Raw genomic sequence first — 25,939 nt, forward strand, 5'->3', positions numbered from 1 at the left:
TTTTTTGAATGAAGGTTAAGGGTTATGATCAAAAATCCAAAGCAAAGCAAATCTATAGCACTTTTTGAAGGAGGCCGAGCTGAGAGCCAGGTTTCATGGTGGTTGGGTGGTGAGGCCTGGAAGTATTCACTGCATGGACGCATTTAGGTAACGTGGAGTTCATGGGTTAATCCGCGTAGGAATCTTGGCTCGGCTGCTCCTGAGCACTCAGTGCTTCCAACTCTTCTCTTGATCATAAAAATCATAATCACGGTTGTAGAGTCGGGTGCTGTAGTCATGTGAGTAGCGGTCCCCATCTCGGCTACCACCGTAATAGTCATCCCGTCGAGAGTTGCCAAAACTGCGCTGCTGCTGCTGGGAGCCTCCATAGTAATTACGACTGCGGCCACCAACAAAACTACTACTCCCACCCCGGGAGCCATAGCCACCCCTGAAACTACCTCCACGTTTTCCTCCTCTGTATCCCCCTCGACGCCCATGGCCTGCTTTCTCTACTGTTATAGTCCGACCATCCAAATCCTTGCCATTCAAATCCTTTTCTGCATCTTTGGCGTCCTTTGTGTTTTCAAACGTGACAAAGCCAAACCCTCTCGATTTTTGCGTCTCCCTGTCTTTTATCAGCAGCACTTCCAAGAGTGGTCCATATTTGCCAAAGATAGAGTCCAGAACATCTTCACTTGTGTCAAAGTTCAGTCCACCTACAAAGAGCTTTCCAACATTGCCTCCATCCATGACTTGTGTGTGCTGACACTTAGTTTCAAGGTACTCGACAAGAGGTGTCTGTACAAAGCATGACGTCAGTACCTTCTCCTCTTCAGAGCGCTTCCTACCCTACGGTGACCGGTCCTGACACCAAATCAGACTTCAAATGGATGACATGAAGTGGAGCTTTAACATAGCCACCAACCCCCTGTAAAAGAACACTAACACCAGTTGCCGTCTTCTCTGACAATGGCAAAATGCCCTCAAGCATCAAAGATTGATGTGCTCCTGTGTCCCTCAATACCCTAACAGGACCCTGGTTCGTTAGGTCTCCATCCAGTGACACAAACCCCTCTGAAATAAAAGGTTTGTAACCCTCTTGAACAAGGGCATTCTGTGATGCCGTAACTTTGGCATGGGAACTTTCACAAGGCACTGTCCTCCAAGGACGATTTCTCGCATTAGCCAATGCATTCGGAGTTGTACTAGTCTGACTCCGCTCCTGATTTTTCCTTTTCAGGGCGTAACATTGGGACATCAAATGCCCAGGTTTCTTGCAAAAAACGCAAGTAGGCCCGGAGGAAAAACTCGTGGTCTGCCTCGGGCCCCCCGGAAGATAAGTCTGTCTTGGAACTGTAGTCTTCTGATCCCTAAAAGTCGCGGTATCAGATTTGTCCCCATAGTCATCTCTAGGCCGCCTCCATGAATATTTGTTCTCCGCCCCTGATTTACCATAACTCCCCTGGCTAACTCTAGGCAGGAAGTTAGGTTTGTGGAACCCCATCCTGTGTGTCAAGGCATAGTCATCTGCCACAGTTGCTGCCTCATACAACTCTGGTACTTTCTTTTCATCCAGATGTACTTTAATGTCCGCGTGGACACAGTTTGAATTCCTCCACCAAGATCAATTCTCGCAACAGGTTGAAGTCTTTCCAAATCCAGAAATCGTTAAGCAGAAAGATGTCACATGCCTACCAACATCTGCTCATCCTGCTCTCAAATGTTGTGTTTGTGTCCTTCCCCCTCTCTCTAACGCTCCCGATGTTATTTGTTTTATGTGTCTGTTTGTCTTTCTGTGTGATTAATGTTCGCTCTTTCACGAGCCTCGATCTTGTATACAAAAAACAAACAAAAAAAAAATCCCCTTCGAGTCACAGCACCGATCAAACATGGTTTCCTTCATTCTGGCAAACTCCACATGGGTCTCACTCTCCCTCTTCCTGGCATTCTGGATTTTTTGCCGGTAAGCTTCAGGGACCAATTCATAGGCTTTGAGAATGGCTTTCTTCACTATTAAATAATCTGCACATTGGTCAATCGGTAAAGCCGAATAGATATCTTGAGCTTTACCCACCAGAACACTTTGCACTAACATAGTCCAGGACCCCACAGGCCATTTTAGCATTTGAGCCACTTTCTCAAAGTGTAAAAAAAACTTGGCTACCTCCTTTTCATTGAAGGGTGGAACCAGCCTCACATGCCTACCAACATCCCAACTGTTCTGACTAGTTGTCGAACTAGCCGGCATGGATACTACTTCTTTCCGTTCTCCCAGTAATTCCAGCTCCTTGAGTTTAAGTTCCTTCTGATACTCCATGTCCCGTTCCTTTAACTCCCTTTCAGCTCTCCTTTCCTCTGCTCTTTCCTCTGCTCTTCTTTCTTCTTCAGCTCTCCTTTCCTTTGCTCTTCTCTCCTCGAGTTCTCGTTCCTGTTCTGCTCTTCTTTCCTCAAGTGCCTTTTCAGCTCTCCTTTCCTCTGCTTTGAACCTTTCCTGGCTCTGCAGTTGCATCTCCATTTTCCGGAGCTCCACATTTTCTTTTTCCTCGGGTAACCAATCCAAGGCTACCTCTTTCCATGTTCCTTGTCCCACCAGAGATTCTACCACCAATGTCTGCATCTCTGCTTTCTTCATATTAACTCGGACCTCCAAGTTAAAATATTTGGCCAATATCAAGAGTTCCGATCTTTTTAACGCTTGGAACTGTGCCTCATTCGGGGACGCCGCAAACGTTTCTGCGTCAAACACCATGGTGACTATTAGTTTGCACCTGTTAACCTACACACAAAAATTTTCAAATTTTTTTTTTTGAAAAATTTGGAATGTTAGAAAAATTCCAAATTTGGGAATTTTGGGAATGTTAGGGAATTCGATCCCGGACGAGGATGTTAGGGAATTTAAACAGCAAAGTCGAGCCCCCAATTTCTGTTACGTGCTCCTCCCCAAACCCCGGTCACGGTGTACCTCCGAGCCCCGAGAGGAGTCACGGCAGAAAGATGTGTTATTCTGTGTCAAAGATAAATGGTGAAACCACACCAATTGTTACCAACAAACAAATATTGTATTTAGGTCACACAAGAATAACAACACAAAAACAATAGTAATCAATTGTACAACCAATATATATTTCCTATGATGGTACCATCAGGTTCGTACAATATAACTCACCGTGCTCCAAGTGAGCGAAAAGAAGAACATTCCCAATGTCTCTATTCCCGGCTTCAAGCCAAAGTTGATTCCGGTTTCAAGCCAAAGTCGATCCACTCCAGTGATCGTCCGTACGATGTCGTATCGAGAGCAGAATCCCGTTGGGTTGGCAGGTTATACTGCCAAAGATGGGCGAAGGTGTCCTCGAGAAGCGACGGGGAAATCACACCTTCAGGTATGGACGTTTGACGGCTCTCAATCAGTGAACCGCAGATTTCCCACTCAGAAGCCACGTTACACACACACACACCAAATTAACGTCTGGATGCGGTGAGAATGGTTGAAGCGAAGTGAAAAAAATCTTGAGTGATGCGCAAAGCGCGTGAGTCAAAATGGCCGACAGCCCGTTCTCGTGGCGTAACAGCACTTCGATGATTCTCTTCGGAATCGACCGCAAAACCTGTCACGCAGGTTTATCTGTCACAGCGATAACAACTCTGTCGTAGGAATCCCTTTCCCAGGAAACCCAAAGTTCACACGTGACCCTCGTTCGCCAACGTTCGCTCAGGACCTTGAAGCAGCTCGGCTTCTTGTCCGACTCACTTGCTCCGCCTTCTCTTCCTCCTCTTCCTCTTCGTCGTCGTCCGGTTCCGGTTTCATTTAAAACATTAACTTTTTTACCTTTTGAAAATAGTAATCTCTATTTCCCTTAAACGACAACAATAATAGTACATGGAACCAACAATGTTCACAGTGGATGAAAACCACAACAAAGGAAGTGACGAATCTATAACAATATATATAACAATATATATATATATAACAATATATATATATATATATATATATATATATATATATATATATATATATATATATATATATATATATATATATATATATATATATATATATATATATATATTGTTACAGATTGTTCCCTTATAATTGTTCCCTTGTAAATGTTCCCTTGTAAATGTTCCCTTGTAAATAATCCCCTGTAAATACTCCCATTTTTGGTCTAAAGGGCAAAGGTCGCACCCTAGTTAGGCCATGTGCAACACGTAGGACACCATAGGAACCTTTCAGTTATTTCATTAATATGTGTTTCAGGTAAGGATCTGTTTCCAATAGTTGAATCTGCATTGTATTAATCAAATAACCTAGGCCCCTTCAATTATCCCCAATCTCTCTCTCGCTCTCGCTCTCGCTCTCTCTCGCTCGCTCTCTCTCGCTCTCGCTCTCGCTCGCTCTCTCTCGCTCTCGCTCTCTTTCGCTCTCGCTCTCTCTCGCTCTCTCTCGCTCTCTTTCGCTCTCGCTCTCTCTCGCTCTCGCTCTCTCTCGCTCTCTCTCGCTCTCTCTCGCTCTCGCTCTCTCTCGCTCTCTCTCTCTCTCTCTCTCTCTCTCTCTCGCTCTCTCTCGCTCTCTCTCTCGCTCTCTCTCTCGCTATCTCTCTCTCACTCTCTCTCTCTTGCTCACTCTCTCACTCGCTCTCGCTCTCTCTCGCTCTCTCTCGCTCTCTCTCCAAAGTCCCAGTAGCCGTATTGCCGTCGTCGCTGCCTTTTGGTTTGTTCCTGTCCGCCGCCATTACGCACGTGGTCAAGTTGGAGAAGAAGGGAGGAGCGGCCAGGAACATAGGCGTGGCCCCATCGACGCGTCACGAGGTAAGGTAACCATGAACCCTCGTGACCCATCCGGGCCGAGGCGTGTTCACCGGTAGGCGGAGAGAAGCGGACGCGGCTTGATACGTGAGGCTTGCGATAAAAGCGCGAGCGCGAAGCCCTTTCATGTAGAGCAGATGCGGGGGAGAGAGCAGATGCGGGGGAGATCAGCAGATGCGAGGAGAGAAGATCGGCCAACATGAGAGAACAGCGCAGAGGCGATGAATATAAGAACATTGCGCGGCGGATCACTTGGGACGATCGGTTTTGACACGAACCGCCGTTGGTTTTGAGAGCGTTCGGCACGCTTATATGTACGCGCATTCCAGCCCCTCGCATTTGTAAGGTCCGGTCGTGCGCCAACGACGCCAGCTACCTGCCATTCTTTGCGGCAGACCCGGAGCTTGGAACCATCTGCCTGGACATTCCTCCCCTACCAGATACCTTTTGTGTAAGTGTGTTTGGATCGTCATGGGCGTGTTATATAAGAGTGTATAAGCTTGCCCTATGTCCTTTTATTTCCTTTCTTCTGTATATTCCCTTCTTTCGTTTCCTCTTTTAGATAGTTAATAAACCATATTTGTTCTTCCTCCACCCTTCTTATTCTTTGGTTTCCTCTCGTCCGATCGTCTTTGTCTTTTCCCCATTGAATATCGGTGTCACGATATAGGAACCGCTCAGAATCGGGTTAGTCTTTTTGCTAACGGCTCGGATCGTGGATTGCTAGACCTCTCGGCAATTACCATCACATCCGCGGTTCGAGCAGGGACTCATCTCCCTGCTTTGCGGAGAGATTGGTGAAGGTATTTGGGAAACCTTTGAGCAATCACCCTGGCCAATCTCATCCCGCAAAGAGCGGGATAGTTCCAGGACCGGAGACGGCCAGCTTAACAAGACAAGGGGATTAAACCCCCCTCGGTAAGCGGAGTGCCGTGATCTGAGATCAGTAACAATTGGTTTCGGGGAGTGGGATTGGACCCGAACCAAATTTTTAAACCATCTGAAAAATTTGGTCGAAATTACGAGCGGCCGAAATTTTAGTATAATATCCAAATTATAATCGTGCCATGGATGGTCAAGGCGGTCGGATGCCAGTGGGGGAGATAGAGGAAGAGTTAGAGTCGACCCAGGACCCCAGGGAGGAGATGGGGGAGATAGAGGAGGAGGTTGAAGAAGGTGCGGTAGAGGGGGTTGCAGGCGCACAAGATGGCGGCGCCTCGCATGTGGTCGCGGCAGCACCTCGCATGTGGTCGCGGCAGCACAAGATGATGGCGCCTCGCACGTGGCCATGGTAGCCGAGCCCGCTGTACCAGCGGGCTTTGACATGCAGGCCCTCATGGCGCAGCTACAGGCGGTCATACAAATGGAGATGGCAAAGAGTAGTAAGCAGATGGACAACAAAATTGATGCTCAGAGTAATAAACTTGAAGAGCAAGTGGGAAGCCAAATTGGGAAGTTAGACAGCAAATTTGGGGGATTAGAAGATGGACGGCCAGCTTAAAAGACAAGGGGATTAACCCCCCCTTCATAAGGGGAGAGCCGACCCCCGAATCCGCAACAATATACAAGAAAAAAAAAATCCATATTAAATGCCAAGTCTGTATATATATATAGGTGTCGTATGAAAAGTCATATCATATATAACTATACTATTTATAGTACATGGTGTTGTGTCATTATATATAAAAAACCACCTTTAGAGGCCATTTTTCCCCGCAAAGTGGGGGTTGGCCTTTTTCGGGAACCGTGGTTGTTGTTGTTTTTCGGTCCCCTTTTTGAAGCAATGTTTTATGGCCGGATGCCCTTCCTGACGCCAACCCTTTTTGCCGCCTTTAACGACAAACAGGGAATTACCAGTGAACTGGTACTCATTGTGTCATTGTAGTGCAAAATTTGCTACACTAGTGGAACCAATGTTTTTTGGAATCCTTATACCCTAGGCAACAAGACCTGAGTTGGTTCCATTTTTTTCAATGGCGTCTTTGGCGGCCATTTTTTGCAATTTTGTTTGTATCTTTTCACATAAAACACTTTGATTAACCATTTTTTCTGGCATTTTTGTCATTCCTTGTACAGAAAATCCACCAGACCACTTATATCCAGTTAACATACGTTTTTTGAGAAATATCTTTGGCTAACAACTTGTTTTGAGCATAATCTAGTGGGTTGTAGCTGAAGAAGTATATGCACAAATTTTCTAGAGACGCCAAGTACAGGAAGAAATCTGGCTGCTTCAGTGAACGTGTGAAGTTAATCAGCGCCAACACTTGCCTCATGTACATTCGTGCCCATTGATACATTGGGAATTTACTGTGGCTCCTGTCAAAATCACTCACCTGCTTTTCCAAGTTTAGATGTTCAATCTCCATTAGAAGTTGGTGATGGGCTTCCTGAATGCCTACCTCTTTCTTGTTTGCTTCTATCAAGTTATCCATACAGGCAGATAGAGCTTCTACAACTGCAGGCTTCTTTTTCAGAAATTCTGAAAGCCAGCGATCAAAGAATACCTCTAATGTGAGCTCATGAGCTTGAACAGCACGATTGTGGTGATTCCCATTGAGTATCTGATTTACTGTCACAGTGCTGTACAGATCCTTGCTCCAAGCTTCATCAAGCCCGCTGTGCTCAACAGTCCTCCCAAGGCACCTTAGTGCACACAAGACAGTGTGGAAACCACCAGGGCATACCATCCATTTCCCAGCATATTGGTCATGAAGATATTCTAACTTTAGGGCCCTCTTGTAAAGATCCATGTCAAATGTAACTAAGATCGTTCCAGTGTTTTCTGGACACACAACACTATTGAGGTACGAAAGCTTCTCAAGAACTGTCACCAGTGTTGTCCACTCATGAGCTGGTGCCTTAATGATAGGCATTGTGTGATCTTGATCAAGGTTGGGTGTCTTGTTCTCTTCTGGAGTGCACACACGAGAATTGTATGCTGACCAAACTGGTATACCGTCTGATGTCTCTTCATGGTGCCTCTGTGAATACCGTGAAAGTAGCCATGCAAAGTCTTGCTGTGTTGCATTAACAACTTTATCTTGATACTGACCAAGTTGAAAGTTTTCATAGCGTGGACTTCTACTTGGCTTGGGGTTAGGGACGAAGACGCCATTGAAAAAAATGGAACCAACTCAGGTCTTGTTGCCAAGGGTATATAGATGCAAAAAAACATTGGTTCCACTAGTGTAGCAAATTTTGCACTTACATATAATAATTCTACATAACACCATGTACTATTATACAATATCAGGCTAACAAGGACTATCTCTCTCTATTCTTTAATTGAGCTTATTTTGCTGCGTGGTTATAAAAGTAGATAGCATTACAGCTTGACCTGAATGCCTGCCTCTGCATGCGAGGCTCGCTGGCCTTGTCTGAAGTGTTAAGATTCTTCAAATCTATTTCATTGTCATTACAATACATTTTATTAATTTAGAGGATCAGGGACAAGTTCGAATTTGAATGCCATGCAATAACTTGCCTACCCTGGCTTGCAGAAGTTTTTTAACTTCTGCAATACCATAAATATTATTTTTCAGCCATATAACCATTTCTGTGATAATTGCATTATTTAATTAGTTTTAAATTAAATTATTTTGTGTGCACATGTGTCATGCACATGGAAGGGCATCCGGCCATGAAAACATTGCCTCAACAAGAGAACCATGACAATTACAACTACATATGAGCAGGGTACAGCCCGAAGTGGAGATAGGTTTCTGAGGTTTGGAACATGGAATGTAGGGACAATGACAGGGAGATCAGGAGAAGTGGTGGAAGTATTGGTCAGAAGAAGAGTGGACATATGTTGTGTGCAAGAGACGAGATGGAAGGGAAGTGGTGTGAGAATGGTGAAGGGTAGCCAGGGACAGAAATACAAGTTTGTGTGGCAAGGGTGTCTGGAGGGTGTGAATGGTGTTGGTGTCCTGTTTTCTGAGGAGTTTGTAGACAGTGTGGTGAGTGTGACTAGAGTGAGTGATAGGTTGATGATGGTGAAATTGATGATTCGAAAGCTCTTGGTGAACGTCATCTCGGGATATGCTCCGCAGGTTGGTCAGAGCGATGAAGAGAAGGACAAGTTCTGGTGTGCGATAGAGAAGCTGATGGAAAACGTGAAAGATGAGGAAGTTGTTGTGGTAGGAGGAGACCTAAATGGACATGTGGGAAGGAGTATGGACGGTTTTGAGGGAGTTCATGGGGGTTACGGATATGGTGTGAGAAATGGAGAAGGTGAAAGGATTTTGGAGTTTGCTGATGGAGCTGATTTGTTGATTTGTAATACTCAGTTCCAGAAAGAGGATAATAAGCTTGTTACATACACGTCAGGTGGGTCGACGACAACCGTTGACTACCTGATGGTGCGTAGGCGAGACAGGGGGAACCTCCGAGACACAAAGGTGATCCCGGGGGAGGAGGCTGTTTCACAGCACCACTTGGTTGTCTGCGACATAAGGGTGAAAGGTGCGAGGAGAGCTCGGCGGGTGAAGTACCAACCGAGAATGAAGGTGTGGAGGTTGAAAGAGGTGACAGTAAGGGAGGCATTAAAAGAGAGGCTGAGTAGGGTCGAGGATGATGTGGTTGAGCTTGAAAGTGGTTGGATGTCAATGAAAGATAGTCTGTTGGGAGCCGTTGGTGAGGTATGTGGATGGACAAAAGGACCACCGAGGCACTCGGAAATATGGTGGTGGGATGATGAAGTTGGAAAGAGGATTGACGAGAAGAGGAAGAAGTTCAAGAAGTGGCAGAAGGTGAAGGGTATGGGAGCAGAAAAAGCAGAGCATGAAAGTTATAAGGCAGCCACGAAGGCTGCAAAGAAAGAGGTAGCAAAGGCGCAGGAGGCATATAGGAAAATGTTCGGAGAACGCTTGGATTCGGAAGAGGGTCAGAGAGCGGTATTCAGGATTGCAAAGCAGATAGCGAAAGAGAGGTGTGATGTGATGGGGGTGAGTTGCTTGAAGGATGAAGTGGGATAAATCGTTGTGGACCCAGATGGAATTAACGGAAGATGGAAAAGATATATGGAAATGCTGTTGAATACAGAGAATGAATGGGATGGCAACATAGAGAGTAACCCAGTTTTAGGACCGGCAGAGAAGATAACTGAGAAGGAAGTTGAGGAAGCGATAAAAGCAATGAAGAGGAGAAAAGCGGGAGGGCCGACAGGAGTTGTGGGAGATATGTTGAAGGCAGCAGGAAGTTGGGGTGTGAAGAGAATGACAGAGATCTGTAATCTGGTGGTGAAAGAAGGCCGCATTCCAGTGGATTGGGAACTGAGTACACATGTCCCTCTATACAAGGGGAAAGGTGACCCTCTGGACTGTGCCTTGTACCGAGCGATAAAGTTATTGGAGCATGGAATGAAGGTATTGGAAAGGGTGTTGGAGAGGAGGATAAGGAAGAAGGTGAAGATCGACGAAATTCAGTTTGGATTTATGCCAGGAAGAGGAACAACAGACCCGCTCTTTATTGTGAGGCAGTTGCAGGAGAAGTACATGGAGAGGAGGAAGAAGTTGTTTCTTGTGTTTGTTGATCTGGAGAAAGCATTCGATAGGGTTCCACGTGAAGTATTGACATGGGCATTGAGGAAGTTAGGAGTGGAGGAATGGTTGTTCAGAGTAGTGATGGCAATGTACAAAAGAGCGCGCACAGCTGTAAGGACGAAGGACGGGAACAGTGGTGAGTTTGAGGTGAAGGTGGGAGTGCATCCGGGGTCGGTACTAAGTCCACTACTATTTGTAGCTGTGATGGAGGTGCTGGCTCAGAATGTAAAGGAGGGTTTACCGTGGAAGTTGTTGTGTGCAGATGATCTGGTGTTGATTGCGGAAAGTATGGATGGATTGAAGGAAAAGATGAACAATAATAATAACAATAAAGGAGTCTCATATAGCCCCATCAAGCAGAGTAAACGACCCTCATGGCGCTTTACATTATCATGCAAACGCGCACACACCGCACACACATACACAAAAATACACACACACAGACACACCTTCACTCTTGCCCTATGCCTCTCCCTCCCCATTCAAAACCCACAGATGTGTACTTCCCCTCCTCCTCCCCTCCCCCCGCACATGTACACAGACATACTCTCGATCTCTGTCCCACCTCAAACCAAAGGGAAAACAGGACTTAGACTTTGAAAGACTTGTGAAACAGATAGGTTTTGAGGGAGGTTTTAAAGGCAGGAAGAGAGTCAACATGTCGAACAGAGGAAGGCAAGTCATTCCAGAGCAGAGGTGCAGCAAAGGAAAAGGATTTCTCACCAAATGACTTGGTGCTGGTGCGCGGCGGCTCGAAGGTCATAGAGTCGTCGCTTGAACGAAGCCGTCGCCGAGGTTCATAGAGAGTGAGCAAATCAGAGAGATAGTGAGGTCCCGTTCCACACAATGATTTATAACATCGTGTGCAAATTTTGTATTGCACACGAGCAGAGACAGGCAGCCGGTGTAAAGATTCAAGAAGCGGAGTAATATGGTCAGACTTCTTCGCCTTACAGACAAGACGAGCGGCAGAGTTTTGAACCTTTTGTAACTTATCCAAGAGAAACTGAGGGCAGCCAGCATACAAAGAATTACAATAGTCTAGCCTTGTGAGGACAAGGGCACAGACCAGAGCTCGAGCAGCTTGAGGAGTAAGAAAGTGGCGAATGGATGCGATCTTTCACAGCTGAAAGTATGCTGATTTGCAAGTTTGAAGTACTTGCTTGGAAAATGTCGTGTTACAGTCGAAAACCACACCAAGGTTCTTGGCCGACGAAACAAAGTTTACATCGGTTTCACCAACATGAATAGTGGTAGGAAGTGAACATTGTAGAGGACATCTGTGCGATCTTACAATCATAGACTCTGTTTTAGCATCGTTCAGCTGAAGTTTGTTTTGGGTCATCCACGCCTTCACGTCGGCAATACAGCCTTCTAACACTTCAACAGTGGGCACGATTTGTTGAATCGTGCTTCCTTTGTACAGCTGATTGTCGTCCGCAAAGGCGTGGTGATCAACTGAATGTCTGGCAACAAGATCATATCGAGGCTGAGTGTACAAAAGAAAGAGGATAGGTCCCAGGACTGAGCCCTGGGGAATGCCAAAGGAAAGCGGAGAAGGGGCTGATTTCTGGCCATTGACAAGAACTGTTTGCACTCTATCAGTAAGATAGGACATCATCCAAGAAAGGGGAGTACCAGTTATACCAAATGTGATTTCAAGACGACGAATTAAGACACTATGGTCAATCGTGTGAAAGGCGGCAGACAAGTCCAAAAGAGCAAGAACGGAAACCTTACCACAGTCGAGAGGTCAGAAGATCATTGGTTATTCTTAGGAGAGTGGTCTCGGTGCTATGGCCTGGTCTATATGCTGACTGGCGAGAATTGAAAAGATTATTTGAAACTAGATGGTCATTCATCTGTGATAGCACAATTCTCTCTGTGATCTTTGACAGGAAAGACAGGTTGGAGATAGGACGGTAATTTTTCATGTCGTTAAGGTCAAGGGTGGGCTTTTAAAGAAGTGGTTTAACAAGAGCTTGCTTAAAGAGAAGCGGAAATGAACCCGTAGTCAGAGAATCATTGATAACTGCAGTAATAAATGGGAGGAGGGTGTCCAAACACTCAATAAACAAATCGGTGGGAAGGGGGTCGAGATCACATGTTTTTGTGTTTGACTTGAGGATTGTACATTTGACAATTTCCTCAGTAACAGGAGTAAACGAACTAAGAGGTCGTCCGTGAAAGCAGTGTTCAGCATCATCGAAGGAAAGGAGTGACTGCTTGTCAAGATTGTTTCTTATTGACTGAATTTTATTGTGAAAGAAATGCAGGAAGCGCTGGGGTAGTTCGTTTTGAGGAAATACAGTGGGAAGAACGGATTTATTTTTGGTGGCAAACAGGCAGTTGGTAATGCTGAACAGTTGCTTGCAGGAGGAGCTCCTAGTAATCCGATCAGAAATATATGACGTTTTTGCTTTCAGAATGATTTTTATGACGAGTCTTTTAGCTATGTTATACAACTGTTTATGGACTGTGAGGCCAGTCTTCAGCCACTGTCTCTCGGCACGTCGTCGTTCCTTTTTGGCAGCCCTGACTTCGTCGCTGACTGCGCTGAACCACGGAGTACTCCTGCGTCTGGGAACGGCGCGCCGTGTCGCTGGAGCATGACAGTCCAACGCTGTGCGGAGGCAACAGTCGAGGTCTTCTGCAGTGACATAGGAACGGCCAGAGAGACCGGTGTGAAGGTCCTCTTTAAAGGCGGAACGGTCGATGGCACGAATGTTGCGGGCAGTGATGAAGGTGGGCTGAAGACGAGGAACAGCAATACTCAGGTGGCTGGTGACACAGAAGTGGTCCGAGGTGATAGCACAGGTCACTGACATGGACTGCACCAACTGATCATCGCATCTGTGCACTAACCAATCCAGGATGTGTCCTTTAACGTGTGTAGGTTGGGAGACAGACTGAGACGGACTAAAAGTAGAAAGGAGGTCAATGATCTTTGAAGTGAGAGGATGTTGTGGGTGGTTGTAGTGGACGTTGAAATCTCCAAGAATCAAGACGAAACCAGGAAGAGTATTGCAGTGGTCGGGCAGATTAGGAAGCTGGGTCACGAACAGAGTCAGTAAGCTTGTTTTTCCGGTTAGGTGGAGGTCGGTAGAGGCAGAAGAAATGAAGAGTGTTTTCTGACAGAGTGAAGGTGACATGGGCTAGCTCGTAGGATGAATGGTCGAACGAAAAAGTCGTGGTGAAGGAGACAAAGGGAGAGAAGTTGTCTCTGTAAATAACAGCCATGCCCCCACCCCTGGAGGAGTGAGGAAATGACTGCAGGGTGTATCCAAGTGGGGTGAGATCAGCACATCTCGCTTCGTCGCCACTGGGTCGGAGCCAAGTTTCAGTCAGAAAAAACACGTCGATATCGTTATGTTGAATAAAAAAGGTAATTTTGGTTCGCTTGTCAGGACTACTTACAGACTGAGCGTTGAATAAGGTGAGATACAGGTCAGAACGGTGTTTTGGTGCTGTGTATGTTCTACAGGGATAGATGAGGTTTTTGAAGTTGACAGGGGACACTTTTTCGCAGGAATTATTAAAATGTGGGCCGGGCCGTCGCTGGTCGCAAAGAGAAATCACAATCGGTATTTTTCTCTGCTTTCTCCTCCCGCCTCGCTTTGTGCGTTTTCTTGGGAGACCAACACCGATTTCAAGTTCTCTGAGGCCTGACACGAGTCCAGGAGTCAATCGAGTGGTGTTGTTTAAAGACAAAAGTTTTTGCCGGGTGTTGCGAATAGGCCTTGGGATAGAGGAGTTAGAGCGGATAGTCGAGCTCGGTACATGCAGCGGTGCGTGCAGAGGTGGGGCAAGCGGTAGGGCGGGCGATGGGCCGGGCGATGGGACGAGCGGTGGGGCGAGCGGTGGGACCAGCGATGGGACGAGCGGTGGGGCGAGCGGTGGGATGAGCGGTGGGATGAGCGATGGCGCGAGCGGTGGAACGAGCGATGGGGCAAGCGATGGGGTGAGCGATGGGGCGAGACGGGGAAAAGAACTGTCTTGTTGAGAGGCGCACATCGGGGCTGCATGAGGCTCAACGAAAAAACATGGCGGGTACTTACAGTTCGAAATTTTCAACTTGGTGGCGAGTAAAAACCAAAGTACTGCAAATGTCATGGGCAGACACGCCGACATAAGCCAGGAAACGAAACAGGGATCCATCACAATCGTTCACACAAAGCACAACACGACAGCACACGCTAAATCCAACAGAATCAATCAAATACACAGGACGACCGACTCAGCTCAGCCTGCTAGGCGAATGCCCCGTAAGTTAACAAGTGGAAGGAATGTATGGAGACAAAAGGTCTGAAGGTGAATATCGGAAAGATTAAGGTGATGGCAAGTGGTAAAGCATGTTGTGAGGTGGAAAGAACTGGGAAGTGGCTGTGTGCCGGAAGGGTGTTGGAGTGAACTCCATTCAATGTACAATGTGCGCTGAGTGGGTTCATCAAAAATGCAGTGGTCTGAGAGGGTCATTAACCAGTGTGGCAGCTACATTCAAATGTAAGGTGTGCACAGAGGGACCTGCAGATTTTTTTTTTTTTTTTTTTTTTTTGTATACAAGATCGAGGCTCGTGAAAGAGCGCACATTAATCACACAGAAAGACAAACAGACACACAAAACAAATAACATCGGGAGCGGTAGACAAGATGGGGAGAGAGGGGGAAGGACACAAACACAACATTTGAGAGCAGGGACCGAGAGACATGGAGACATCGAGAGAACTGTGGGAGGGAGAGGGCTTTGGGGAGGAGGCATGGGAAGGGGGGGGGGGGGGTGGGAGAGGTATAAAACATATGGACACTGCCAAGACTTCCAGGAAAGAAGTTGGAATTTCAAACAAGGTGGATCTGGGGTGAATTAGTGGGGGTAGAAAAGATCAAGGTTTTGGATGGGGGAAGATAAGAGATGGTGGTGAGCAGCTGTTTTGAAGACCTGGAGGGAGGAGTGTGATTGAAGTGAGTGTGGGAGTTTGTTCCAGAGGCGGGAGAAAAGAGGAATGAAAGAGTGAAGGTGAGCAGAGAGCCGAGATTTCGGCAGTTTAACCATCAGAGGGTGGCTGGCAGATCTTGTGCGACCTGTAGGAATATTTGGGGGACAGAGCACAGAGAGAGCTGGGGGAGCAAGGCCGGAGAGGAGTCGGTAGAAGACAGAAAGACCACCTACCTGCCTGCGGTGAGTGAGTGAAAGGCCCTCAGAGATAGCTTCATCGCGGGAGATTCCAATGATTTTGAAAGCTTTGGATTCAACAGCGTGAAGCCGAGCAAGGTGTGAGGCAGGAGCACCAGCCCATAGGGGAGAACAGTATTCCATTGAGCTGTGGATGAAAGCCTTGTATGTGGTGAGGAGCTCAGGTGTGCCTAGGAAGGACTTTGCACGATGGAGGATGCCCAGTCGGCGACTGGCTTTGGAGGCCAGCTTGGAAATGTGGTTTTCCCAAGAAAGATCATGGCAGATGGTGAGACCCAAAAGCTTGAGCGACAGAACTTCTTGGAGAGGATTGTTGAGAAAGTAGATGGGAGGGTTGTCCAGTCGATCTTTTCGGAGAGACATAGTAAGAGTGTGAGATTTGTCAGGATTGAAAGACATGTTCCACATGTTTGACCAGTCTGTGATTTTGTCCAGGTCTTCAGAGAGTGAGGAGGCTGCAGACTGCCGATCTGAGGGAAGAGGAATGGAGCGGCAGAGAGTGGAGTCATCAGCAAAGAGATACAGAGGATTTTCCAGAGAGTCGGAGAGATCATTGATAAAGACCAGAAAAAGCACAGGGCCCAGCACACTGCCTTGGGGAACTCCAGCCTGAACGGGAAGGGGAGATGAGAGAAATCCATTCAGGGCCACACGTTGACTACGACCAGAGAAGAAGTCCGCAAGCCATGCATGGAGATTTCCATGGATACCATAGGAGGAGAGTTTGGTGAGCAGAGCTGGGTGCCAGACCGTATCGAAGGCACGTGATATGTCAAGGGAGACAGCTCTGATTTCCTGTTTAGCATTGAGGACCTCCATCCATTGTTGAGACAGCAGAAGCAGCATGTCCAGAGTAGAGTGACCTGGTCTGAAACCAAATTGATGATCAGAGATCAAGCCATTGGAGAAGAGGAAAGATTTCATATCCGAAGCAATGATGGATTCCATGACTTTGCTGATAATTGGGAGCAGGCTGATTGGTCTGTAGTTGCAAGGATCTGTTTTTGCACCTTTTTTGTGTAAAGCGGTAATGTTTGCTGATTTCCAGGATGTTGGCAGATGACCTTGAGCAAAAGATAGGGTGAAAAGAACAGAGAGAGGGTGAGATAGAGCGGCAGAGCAGGATTTTAGGACCCGTGGGCTGATGCCATCTGGTCCAGTTGCAGAATCAGAGTCGAGGTTTGACAAAAACTCCTCCACCTTGTCAGGAGAGAAGGTCACAGAGTCCAGGAGCAGTTTGGTTCGACTGGGAAAGGTGGGAACAGAGAGAGATGGGTTTGGGACTAAGGATTTTGAGCTCGGTAGGGCAAAATGGGGCAAAATGGAGAAGATCGTCATGGGGACCGCAAGGCTAAACCCCGCTCTAGCAGGGAAAATGGCCTTAAAATGCATAAGGGTATAAGCAGATGGAGGAAATGTTGAGTTAGATCTTGGAGACGGCGTGAAGCTGGAAGGTGTGAAAACATTTTGCTACCTCGGAGACATGCTGAATGGAGAAGGTGGATCGGACTCGGCAACGGTTGCTAGAGTGATATGTGCATGGAAGAAGTTTCGGGAACTGAGTGGCGTGCTGATGAGGAGGGGAGTGTTGTTGAAGCTGAAGGGAAAGGTGTATGCTGCATGTGTGAGAAGTGTTATGATTTATGGGAGCGAGACATGGGTAATGAACGTAGAGCAGCAACGAAGGCTGGAAAGGGTGGAAATGCGAATGGTTCGGTGGATGTGCAGAGTATCGTTGAGAGAGAGAGGAATACAAATGATGAATTGCGAAAGTTGATGGGAATAGAGCCTGTGATGGATGCTGTGAAGAGGAACAGGTTGAGTTGGTTTGGTCATGTGTTGAGGAAGGATGAAAGTGACTGGTTGAGAAGAGTGATGGAAATGAATGTCGAAGGAAGTAGAGGACGGGGAAGACCGAGAAAGACTTGGCTAAAGATGGTGGAAGAAGAAATGCGGGCAAGGGGGTTAACAAGGAGAGATGCAGAAAATAGGGCAAAATGGAGAAGATTGTCATGGGGACCGCAAGGCTAAACCCTGCTCTAGCAGGGAAAATGCCCTTAAAATGCATAAGGGTATAAGCAGTCTAAAGGGTGTAAATGTCTTGAAGGGTCTGAAATATATTCTTATGTTTGTGGGGGTAGGTGATGAAGTACTATAGTGGAGATATATCTGTGTAGGATAGCATGGACCTATGCGAGTCAGAAGCCAATCTCGATGTATTTACAGATTTGGCATTTAATATGGATTTTTTTTTTGGGACTTTGGTTTACTTTCTTTACTCAGTATATCAATCTGGTGAGTTTCTTTCACACTTTGGTGATTTATTTGTTAAAAAACCATGTCACTGATTGTCTGTCGCAGCAAGAAGTCAACAACAGGATTATATCACAGGTGGCATGGCAAAATGTACGGACAGGTGCATTTGATGATTGGCTTCACAGTCGGGTGTACAAGGGTTGTTGCGTTCTGTATTAGTGGAAAACAACTGCTGCACGTCTCCAAAAGTTATTGCCGCTTCCTCTGGAGATGGTCCGTCAACTCGACAATGCTGTTTGTCATGGAGTGGTGGCTTTACGAAATTACGGCATGAAACAGCGTGCTATTGCTCGGCAGTATGGCATCACTCAAGGTCAGGTGTCAAAGATCCTGAAACGAAATGCTCAGAGGGGTGTCCCTACACCAATACCGAGGCCAGGACGTCCCTACAGAACCACAAGGAGGGATGATCGCCAGCTAAACCCGGTTAGTCCGCAATGGCCGTACCAAGTCAGCTAATCGGCTTGGGGCTGAGTGGCAGCAACTGACAAATGTGCCTGTATCCAGAAGGCTAGTCAACCAACGACTGGTTCAAGCAGGCTATTGTGTCAGGCGTCCCCTGAGAAAGCCACGCCTGACCAGACAACACCGCCAGCGCCGATTGCAGTGGGCCAGAGAGCACCGTCAATGGCAGCCAGGACACTGGAATCACGTGATCTTCTGTGACGAGTCCAGATTTCTGGTCTATCGTCAAGATGGCCGCGTCCGAGTGCGCAGACAAGTGCATGAAGCCTACAACAAAGATTGTATAGTGCCAAGAGTCCAAGCTGGAGGTGGTGGGGTGACCGTTTGGGCTGCTTTTCATGCAGGGGGCAAAACTGACCTGGTTGTTCTGAATGGAAACCTGAACCAGTTCAAATACAGGGCCATTCTGGAAGAAACATTGCTTCCATTTGCTCGTGCAGCCTGTCGAGGAAACTTTGTCTTCCAAGATGACAATGCACGGCCTCATCATGCTCGCATGATCCAACACTTTCTTGCTGACCGTGGTGTAGAGCATATGGAGTGGCCTGCCATGTCCCCGGATATGAATCCGATAGAGAACTTGTGGGCAGAATTAACGCGTCAAATCGACCACTTGGACCAGCAGCCGACCTCTGTGTGTGAATTGCAGCAGCTATTGTCACTGCATGGCAAGCCATTCCTGTCCAAACCTTGGCAAATCTCGTGAACAGCATGCCTCAACGTGTACGTGCTCTCCTGAATGCTCGTGGGGGTTACACGAAGTACTGAACTGTAATTTTACTGTCCGTAATCCCAGTCGTAATTTAACTTTTGTTTTTGTTAAAAAAAAAATTGACTAATGTGCAAAATAAAGAGATACTTCTGGAAAACGTGCAGAAGTTTAACACAGTACTGTCCATGAATTGAGTTAGATATCAGTTTACATCACTTTCAAGGATCAATTTATTTGTTTCGAAATGTCAAATGTGGTTTTTGTTTCTTTTAAAGGTCACATTAACAAAATCTAGAATAATTTCAACATAATTCCAATGAACTTTTGGTTCTAAGACATCTTGAAAAGTAAGTTCACCCCCACCAAAAAAATATTCCATATTAAATGCCAAGTCTGTAATTAGGGGAAAACTGAGCTTAAGATTGTTTATGTGTCTTTACATGGGGGTGGAGCTTGTGTTATCTAGAGAGGGGTTAAGATTAGTTTCCCCTGTATGATTGCCCCCTGTGGTTTTTCCCTACATTTTTTATAACAAAGCCGGCCATAAAAACCCTCGTTTCGCCAACAAGAACAACAACAACAACAACAACAACAATCGTCCCCTGAAGCCCGAACATTCTCTATAGGCAGGTAAGCTATGCCGTAATGACGCTCACACCAAGCAAAGCCAGCAGGCCATGCCCCAAAGTTTGTCATTGGTCGTGGAGATGGGGTAATCCAATAGCGCTCTGCCGTTGGTCGGCGTGACCTCAGAGCGAGAAGGTTCCAGAGCTAGGAGGAAGAAGAATCGCACCAACTGTCTCTCTCTTGTTCTGGCTTTGATCTGAGGCGGTCGCTTTTGTCTCGTGTGCGCCTTTGAAGAGAACATTTTGGGACTTTGTGGAGCATTTGTCACGTTGAAGGAGGGGCTGTTGTTTGACTCGGTGCTTTTGGGGGAGCAGACAGCCGCGTCTCCCTTGGCGGTGGAAGCGAGGAAGGTCCGGTTGGCTGCTTGCTCACGCCTGGGCATTTTCGGCGACATATGTTGAAGCGTTTCCCGCATGGGTGGCTGCACGGACTTCCAATGACCACCAGGCTCCTAGTGGCCATTTAAGACGCAAATCTGAGTGCCGACCGGCTTAAAAACTTCTTTTTTTAAAAATCTTTCTCCTTGTGTGTTTTCGTGTCTGATGGAGACGGCTCACTGTAGGATTTACTTTACCTCAACCTTTACTTTGCCCCAACCAACAAACCAACGTGCTTAACTTTCATTAAATTTATTATTGTGGCATTTTTCATTTGTTGTGTTTCTGTGTTTGTGGGTTTGCATATAGGCCCCGTGAGCTCCGTGCAGGTAAGCACTTTGGCTCCTTTACCCTCGCATGACGGACCAACCGCCATAATTTCGGTTGCGCTCCTTGGAATTAAGGACCGTCTGGCTATTCGTCCAAGGTTGGTGTTCATCCGCCAGGGACTTGACAATATAAAGGGGTTGAAAGCCTGTGCAAGCCTAAGGGGTCCAAAGGGTGTATAAGGTCATAAGGAATCTTTTGGGTCTAATGTCTAAATGATACATTCCAATAGGCTAAATCTTAATGTCTAAGGGGTCTAAAGCAGTGGTCCCAAATGTTTTTTGTCCATGACCCAAAATTTGAAATTGCATTTGCCTGTCAGAACCCAAAGATAAAGTTAAAACTGTCAGAAAACGTTTACGACGTACTAGCATTTTAATAGTCCATATTTTATCGACGTACTTGCATTTTAATTGTACATACTTTATAGACGTACTTGGTTAAAAAAATAAAATAAACGTGTCTAACTCTCAAGACTTGCACACGTTTAACAGTACGTACTTTATAAATGCATCCGCATTCTTAATACACATACTTCACAGATGTACTTGCATTCATAAGAGTACATGCTTAATACTTAATAGACTTGCTCACATTGGAATAGTACATATTTTATAGACTTGCTCACATTGGAATAGTATGTACTTTATAGATTTGCTCACATTGGAAGAGTACGTACTTTATAGACTTGCTCACATTGGAATAGTACGTACTTTATAGACTTGCTCACATTGGAATAGTACGAATTTTATAGACTTGCTCGCATTGGAATAGTACGTACTTTATAGACTTGCTAACATTGGAATAGTACATACTTTATAGACTTGCTCACATTGGAATAGTACGTATTTTATAGACTTGCTCGCATTGGAATCGTACATTCTTTATAGATTTGCTCACATTGGAATAGTACGTACTTTAGAGATTTGCTTACATTGGAATAGTACGTACTTTATAGACTTGCTCACATTGGAATAATACGAACTTTATAGACTTGCTCGCATTGGAATAGTACGTACTTTATAGACTTGCTCACATTGGAATAGTACGTACTTTATAGACTTGCTCACATTGGAATAGTACGAACTTTATAGACTTGCTTGCATTGGAATAGTACGTACTTATAGACTTGCTTACATTGGAATAGTACGTACTTTATAGATTTGCTTACATTGGAATAGTACGTACTTTATAGACTTGCTCACATTGGAATAGTACGAACTTTATAGACTTGCTCGCATTGGAATAGTACGTACTTTATAGACTTGCTCACATTGGAATAGTACGTACTTTATAGACTTGCTCACATTGGAATAGTACGAACTTTATAGACTTGCTCGCATTGGAATAGTACGTACTTATAGACTTGCTTACATTGGAATAGTACGTACTTTATAGATTTGCTTACATTGGAATAGTACGTACTTTATAGATTTGCTTACATTGGAATAGTACGTATTTTATCGACTTGCTCGCATTGGAATAGTACGTACTTTATAAACTTGCTCACATTGGAATAGTACGTATTTTATAGACTTACTCACATTGGAATAGTACGTATTTTATAGACTTGCTCACATTGGAATAGTACGTATTTTATAGACTTGCTCACATTGGAATAGTACGTACTTTATAGACTTGCTCACATTGGAATAGTACGTACTTTATAGACCTGCTCACATTGGAATAGTACGTACTTTATAGACTTGCTCACATTGGAATAGTACGTATTTTATAGACTTGCTCGCATTGGAATCGTACGTTCTTTATAGATTTGCTCACATTGGAATAGTACGTACTTTATAGATTTGCTTACATTGGAATAGTACGTACTTTATAGACTTGCTCACATTGGAATAGTACGAACTTTATAGACTTGCTCGCATTGGAATAGTACATACTTTATAGACTTGCTCACATTGGAATAGTACGTACTTTATAGACTTGCTCACATTGGAATAGTACGAACTTTATAGACTTGCTCGCATTGGAATAGTACGTACTTATAGACTTGCTTACATTGGAATAGTACGTACTTTATAGATTTGCTTACATTGGAATAGTACGTACTTTATGGATTTGCTTACATTGGAATAGTACGTATTTTATAGACTTGCTCGCATTGGAATAGTACGTACTTTATAGACTTGCTCACATTGGAATACTGTCGTACGTATTTTATAGACTTGCTCACATTGGAATAGTACGTATTTTATAGACTTGCTCACATTGGAATGGTACGTACTTTATAGACTTGCTCACATTGGAATAGTACGTACTTTATAGACCTGCTCACATTGGAATAGTACGTACTTTATAGACTTGCTCACATTGGAATAGTACGTACTTTATACAACGGCTCGAGCTGGGGTGGTATTTACACCCGGCACGGTAAAGCATAAGGTCACTTGTTGAGGTTTGTGATGTTCTTCGCACACAGGTTCCTCCAGTCCTTCGACAATCTGTCCTCTGCATTCACTGGAAGCACTGCTGAGACACCCGGCAGTCATCCTCGTGATCGTTGTTGCTGCCGCTTTTGCCTCCTTTTCCATCTTTGGCCTCTTTCACTAGGCCTATGCTCACGCACGTTTATGCATATCGTAGGTTGTTGGTTTTTCCATTTGACTTGAAATATTATCATTTCGTTTTATTGTTGTGTTGTTGTTTAGCACAATAATGTAAGTAGGATGCACGTTCGGCATAATTTAAGGGCATGTCGCTGGTTCTTGAATCCATGTTTATTTGGCTCATCTTGAATCCATGTTTATTTGGCTCATCTTGAATCCATGTTTATTTGGCTCATCTTAAATCCATGTTTATTTGGCTCATCTTGAATCCATGTTTATTTGGCTCATCTTGAATCCATGTTTATTTGGCTCATCTTGAATCCATGTTTATTTGGCTAATCTTGAATCCATGTTTATTTGGCTCATCTTGAATCCATTTCATTTCACCTGTGCAATGGAAAGCCCCATTCTCATAACTATGTCATATTGTTGGTAACAATACATCATCTTTCTCTGACCAAACCCCCCCCAAATCATCATCTGAGGGATCATCTACATACTCTGTGTGTAAATATTTGACAGCTCCACTCTCGCGTCCCTTTTTTCCCCATACGTCCCTTTTTCCTTTCCATCTCAGCCCCACCTTCCATTTTGTTCTTATTATCCTCCCCTTCTCTTTTTATTTCCTCATTTCTACACACACGCACTATTACCAAAAGTATCGGAACAGCATTCCAAAAGTTGAAATTATTCCTGCCAAATTGTGGGGCCATGTATTCCTGCACTTGCAAGCGAGCGCCGAGTGAACCTGTCTTGTTGCGCCATTTTGGACAATACGTCATTTCCTGCCTTTGGTGCAATACTCGGGTATGGTAGGTACGGTGTGGATTTTTTATTACACGAGTATCACCTTTCCATTCTGCTCTGTTTGGAAAGCCCAAAGCTCCTCTTGGCCATCAAAGCAGTCCGAGACGTCTTGGAAAGGTTCAGACTCGAGAGAGACCAGGAGCCGCCACGAAACTTTCACTGTGAAGGAAGAATGTGAATATTACGTGGAATATCGACCAACATTTGGTACTTGGTGTTAGTGACGTCACACCGATCGAAGATTAAACAAACAAATGACCCGATCGGTTTGGGCCTGCAAGTCCCGAACTCCAGGAAGGAATCGCAGGTTACCCGGTAGAAGTCGATAACTTTTTTGTGGCTGAGGCTGAGCTCTGCAGAGGTGAACACCTCCGTCGCAGAATGCTGTCGTTTCGGGCAGCAGGTTGCCCAGGTTAGAGTGGTAGACACATCCAGGGTGGAGTTGTGCACGTTTCCACTTTTGCTAATCCAGGATGCATCGGCCCTCGTTCGTTTTTGAACCTCAGTGATGTTTGTGTAGAAACTTCCAGACCACGTAATGCTTGTTCTTTCTTCTTTTGAAATGAAGCCATATTTGTAAGTTTCATTAACGGTTTGACCCAGCAGCTCTGTTTACCTGTGAATAGGAATGGCAAATTGCCCAACGTGGGCGCCATTTTGTCACATGAGGGTGTTGTGATGACGACCCACCTTGAACCTCCGTCAGAGTTTAGCGGGTTTTCGTGTTTGACGACGATCGGATGTTGGTAGCTCGTGCCGTTATGATCGCGACTGGCACGTCCAGGTACACACCAGACATGCTCTGGGGCTCTGAATGTGGACACCGGTTGCACCTACCTGGCACCAGACGGTAGCGAATCTCGGGTAGTTCGCGAGGCACAGTTGAAACAAACCGTGAGCACCGAGGACGGTGCGCTTGCTGGACAGGTGGATATTTTCCTTCCACTGTCAGGTGGATCCTCGATGCTGGCTTTGCGCACGTCGTCGGAACGAGGACCTCGGCCTTGCTTTAGGATGTGGTGTTTGTTTTGCCTTCAAAGGCAAGGTGTGCACAAACAACACTCGCAGCTTTAAAGTTGTTTCAAGAAATTGGAACATTTTTCCATGATTTCCTCTTCTTTTTTTTTCCTCATCCAATGTTTTGATGACTAGAGTAATCCATTAGGACCTGAATGTGTACCTGTCAATGTGTTTTCATGCTGCAGGGATGTACCTGGATGAAAGCTTTGAAAAATAATAAAAGCACTCATGTCTCACCTGCGTGTTTGTATTTTTACTAGCTCTCCGATGGTCCGTGGCATGGCCCCCTGTCAAGGTCGTCGTGGAATACATGAACTTTCCAAGAGTACTCTCTTTTTGAGTCGTTGTTCTTACCTTTTCAGGTAGTTTTGTGGGAGCGAGCTTCCATTCCAAACATTGTTTGAAGAAAAGTTTGACATGAAGGAAGGAAATAAATGAGGGAACTCTTGGATGCCTTCCGACTTGGACAATTCCAGCGGAGACTGGACAAATGCAGCAGAACTCCAGCTTATGTTCACCGATGTCCAATACATTCTGATTGTGGAATATCCGACTGACCAACTTATCCATTGCAAAAGCTTTGATGAAGTTTGCAAATCTGGTGGAATTGTTTTTAACCTCACTGCCATGTGACTTCCTTTTTTTAAACTTCCTTTCTCCTCTCAACTGCCCTTCTCTTTTTTATATTGTATTTTTCTCAACCTAAGTCCCCCCCCCCCCCCCCCTTTTAAAGGTGAGAGATGGTAGAACCCCGAAAGACCACCAGGGATCCACGGAACATCCACACAATGTAAAACGTGACCAAGTCTTCCACCTCCTCCTCCCAACTCTGAGACTTTCATGCCCTCCCCACTCCAAGCCTCCTACTGCTCCACCCTCGACCCCCTTTCCCACTGAACCTCCCCCACCCAACCCTGAGATTTTCATGCCCTCCCCACTCCAAACCTCCTACTGCTACACCCTCGACCCCCTTTCCCACTGAACCTCCCCCACCCAACCCTGAGATTTTCATGCCCTCCCCACTCCAAGCCTCCTACTGCTCCACCCTCGACCCCTTTCCCACTTAACCTCCCCCACCCAACCCTGAGATTTTCATGCCCTCCCCACTCCAAGCCTCCTACTGCTCCACCCTCGACCCCCTTTCCCACTTAACCTCCCCCACCCAACCCTGAGATTTTCATGCCCTCCCCACTCCA

The 25,939-nt window shown here is 45.7% G+C and overlaps 1 protein-coding gene across 4 annotated transcripts in view; it reads left to right on the forward strand.

Moving 5' to 3' along the window:
- LOC137414068 (heme oxygenase 2) overlaps positions 1 to 24,979 on the forward strand; it is a 61,650-nt gene extending 36,671 nt beyond the window's left edge. For all 4 annotated transcript variants that reach the window (XM_068099538.2, XM_068099536.2, XM_078778510.1 and 1 more), the window contains exon 6: positions 22,790 to 24,979. In XM_068099538.2, the coding sequence (XP_067955639.1) occupies positions 22,790 to 22,920 (131 nt within the window). In that variant the 3' untranslated portion in view covers positions 22,921 to 24,979. The remainder of the gene's footprint in view (positions 1 to 22,789) is intronic.
- Positions 24,980 to 25,939: the final 960 nt, after the last annotated feature.

Source organism: Myxine glutinosa, chromosome 5 (genome assembly GCF_964187855.1).
Source record: "Myxine glutinosa chromosome 5, kmMyxGlut1.1, whole genome shotgun sequence".
Taxonomy (NCBI): Eukaryota; Metazoa; Chordata; class Myxini; order Myxiniformes; family Myxinidae; genus Myxine; species Myxine glutinosa.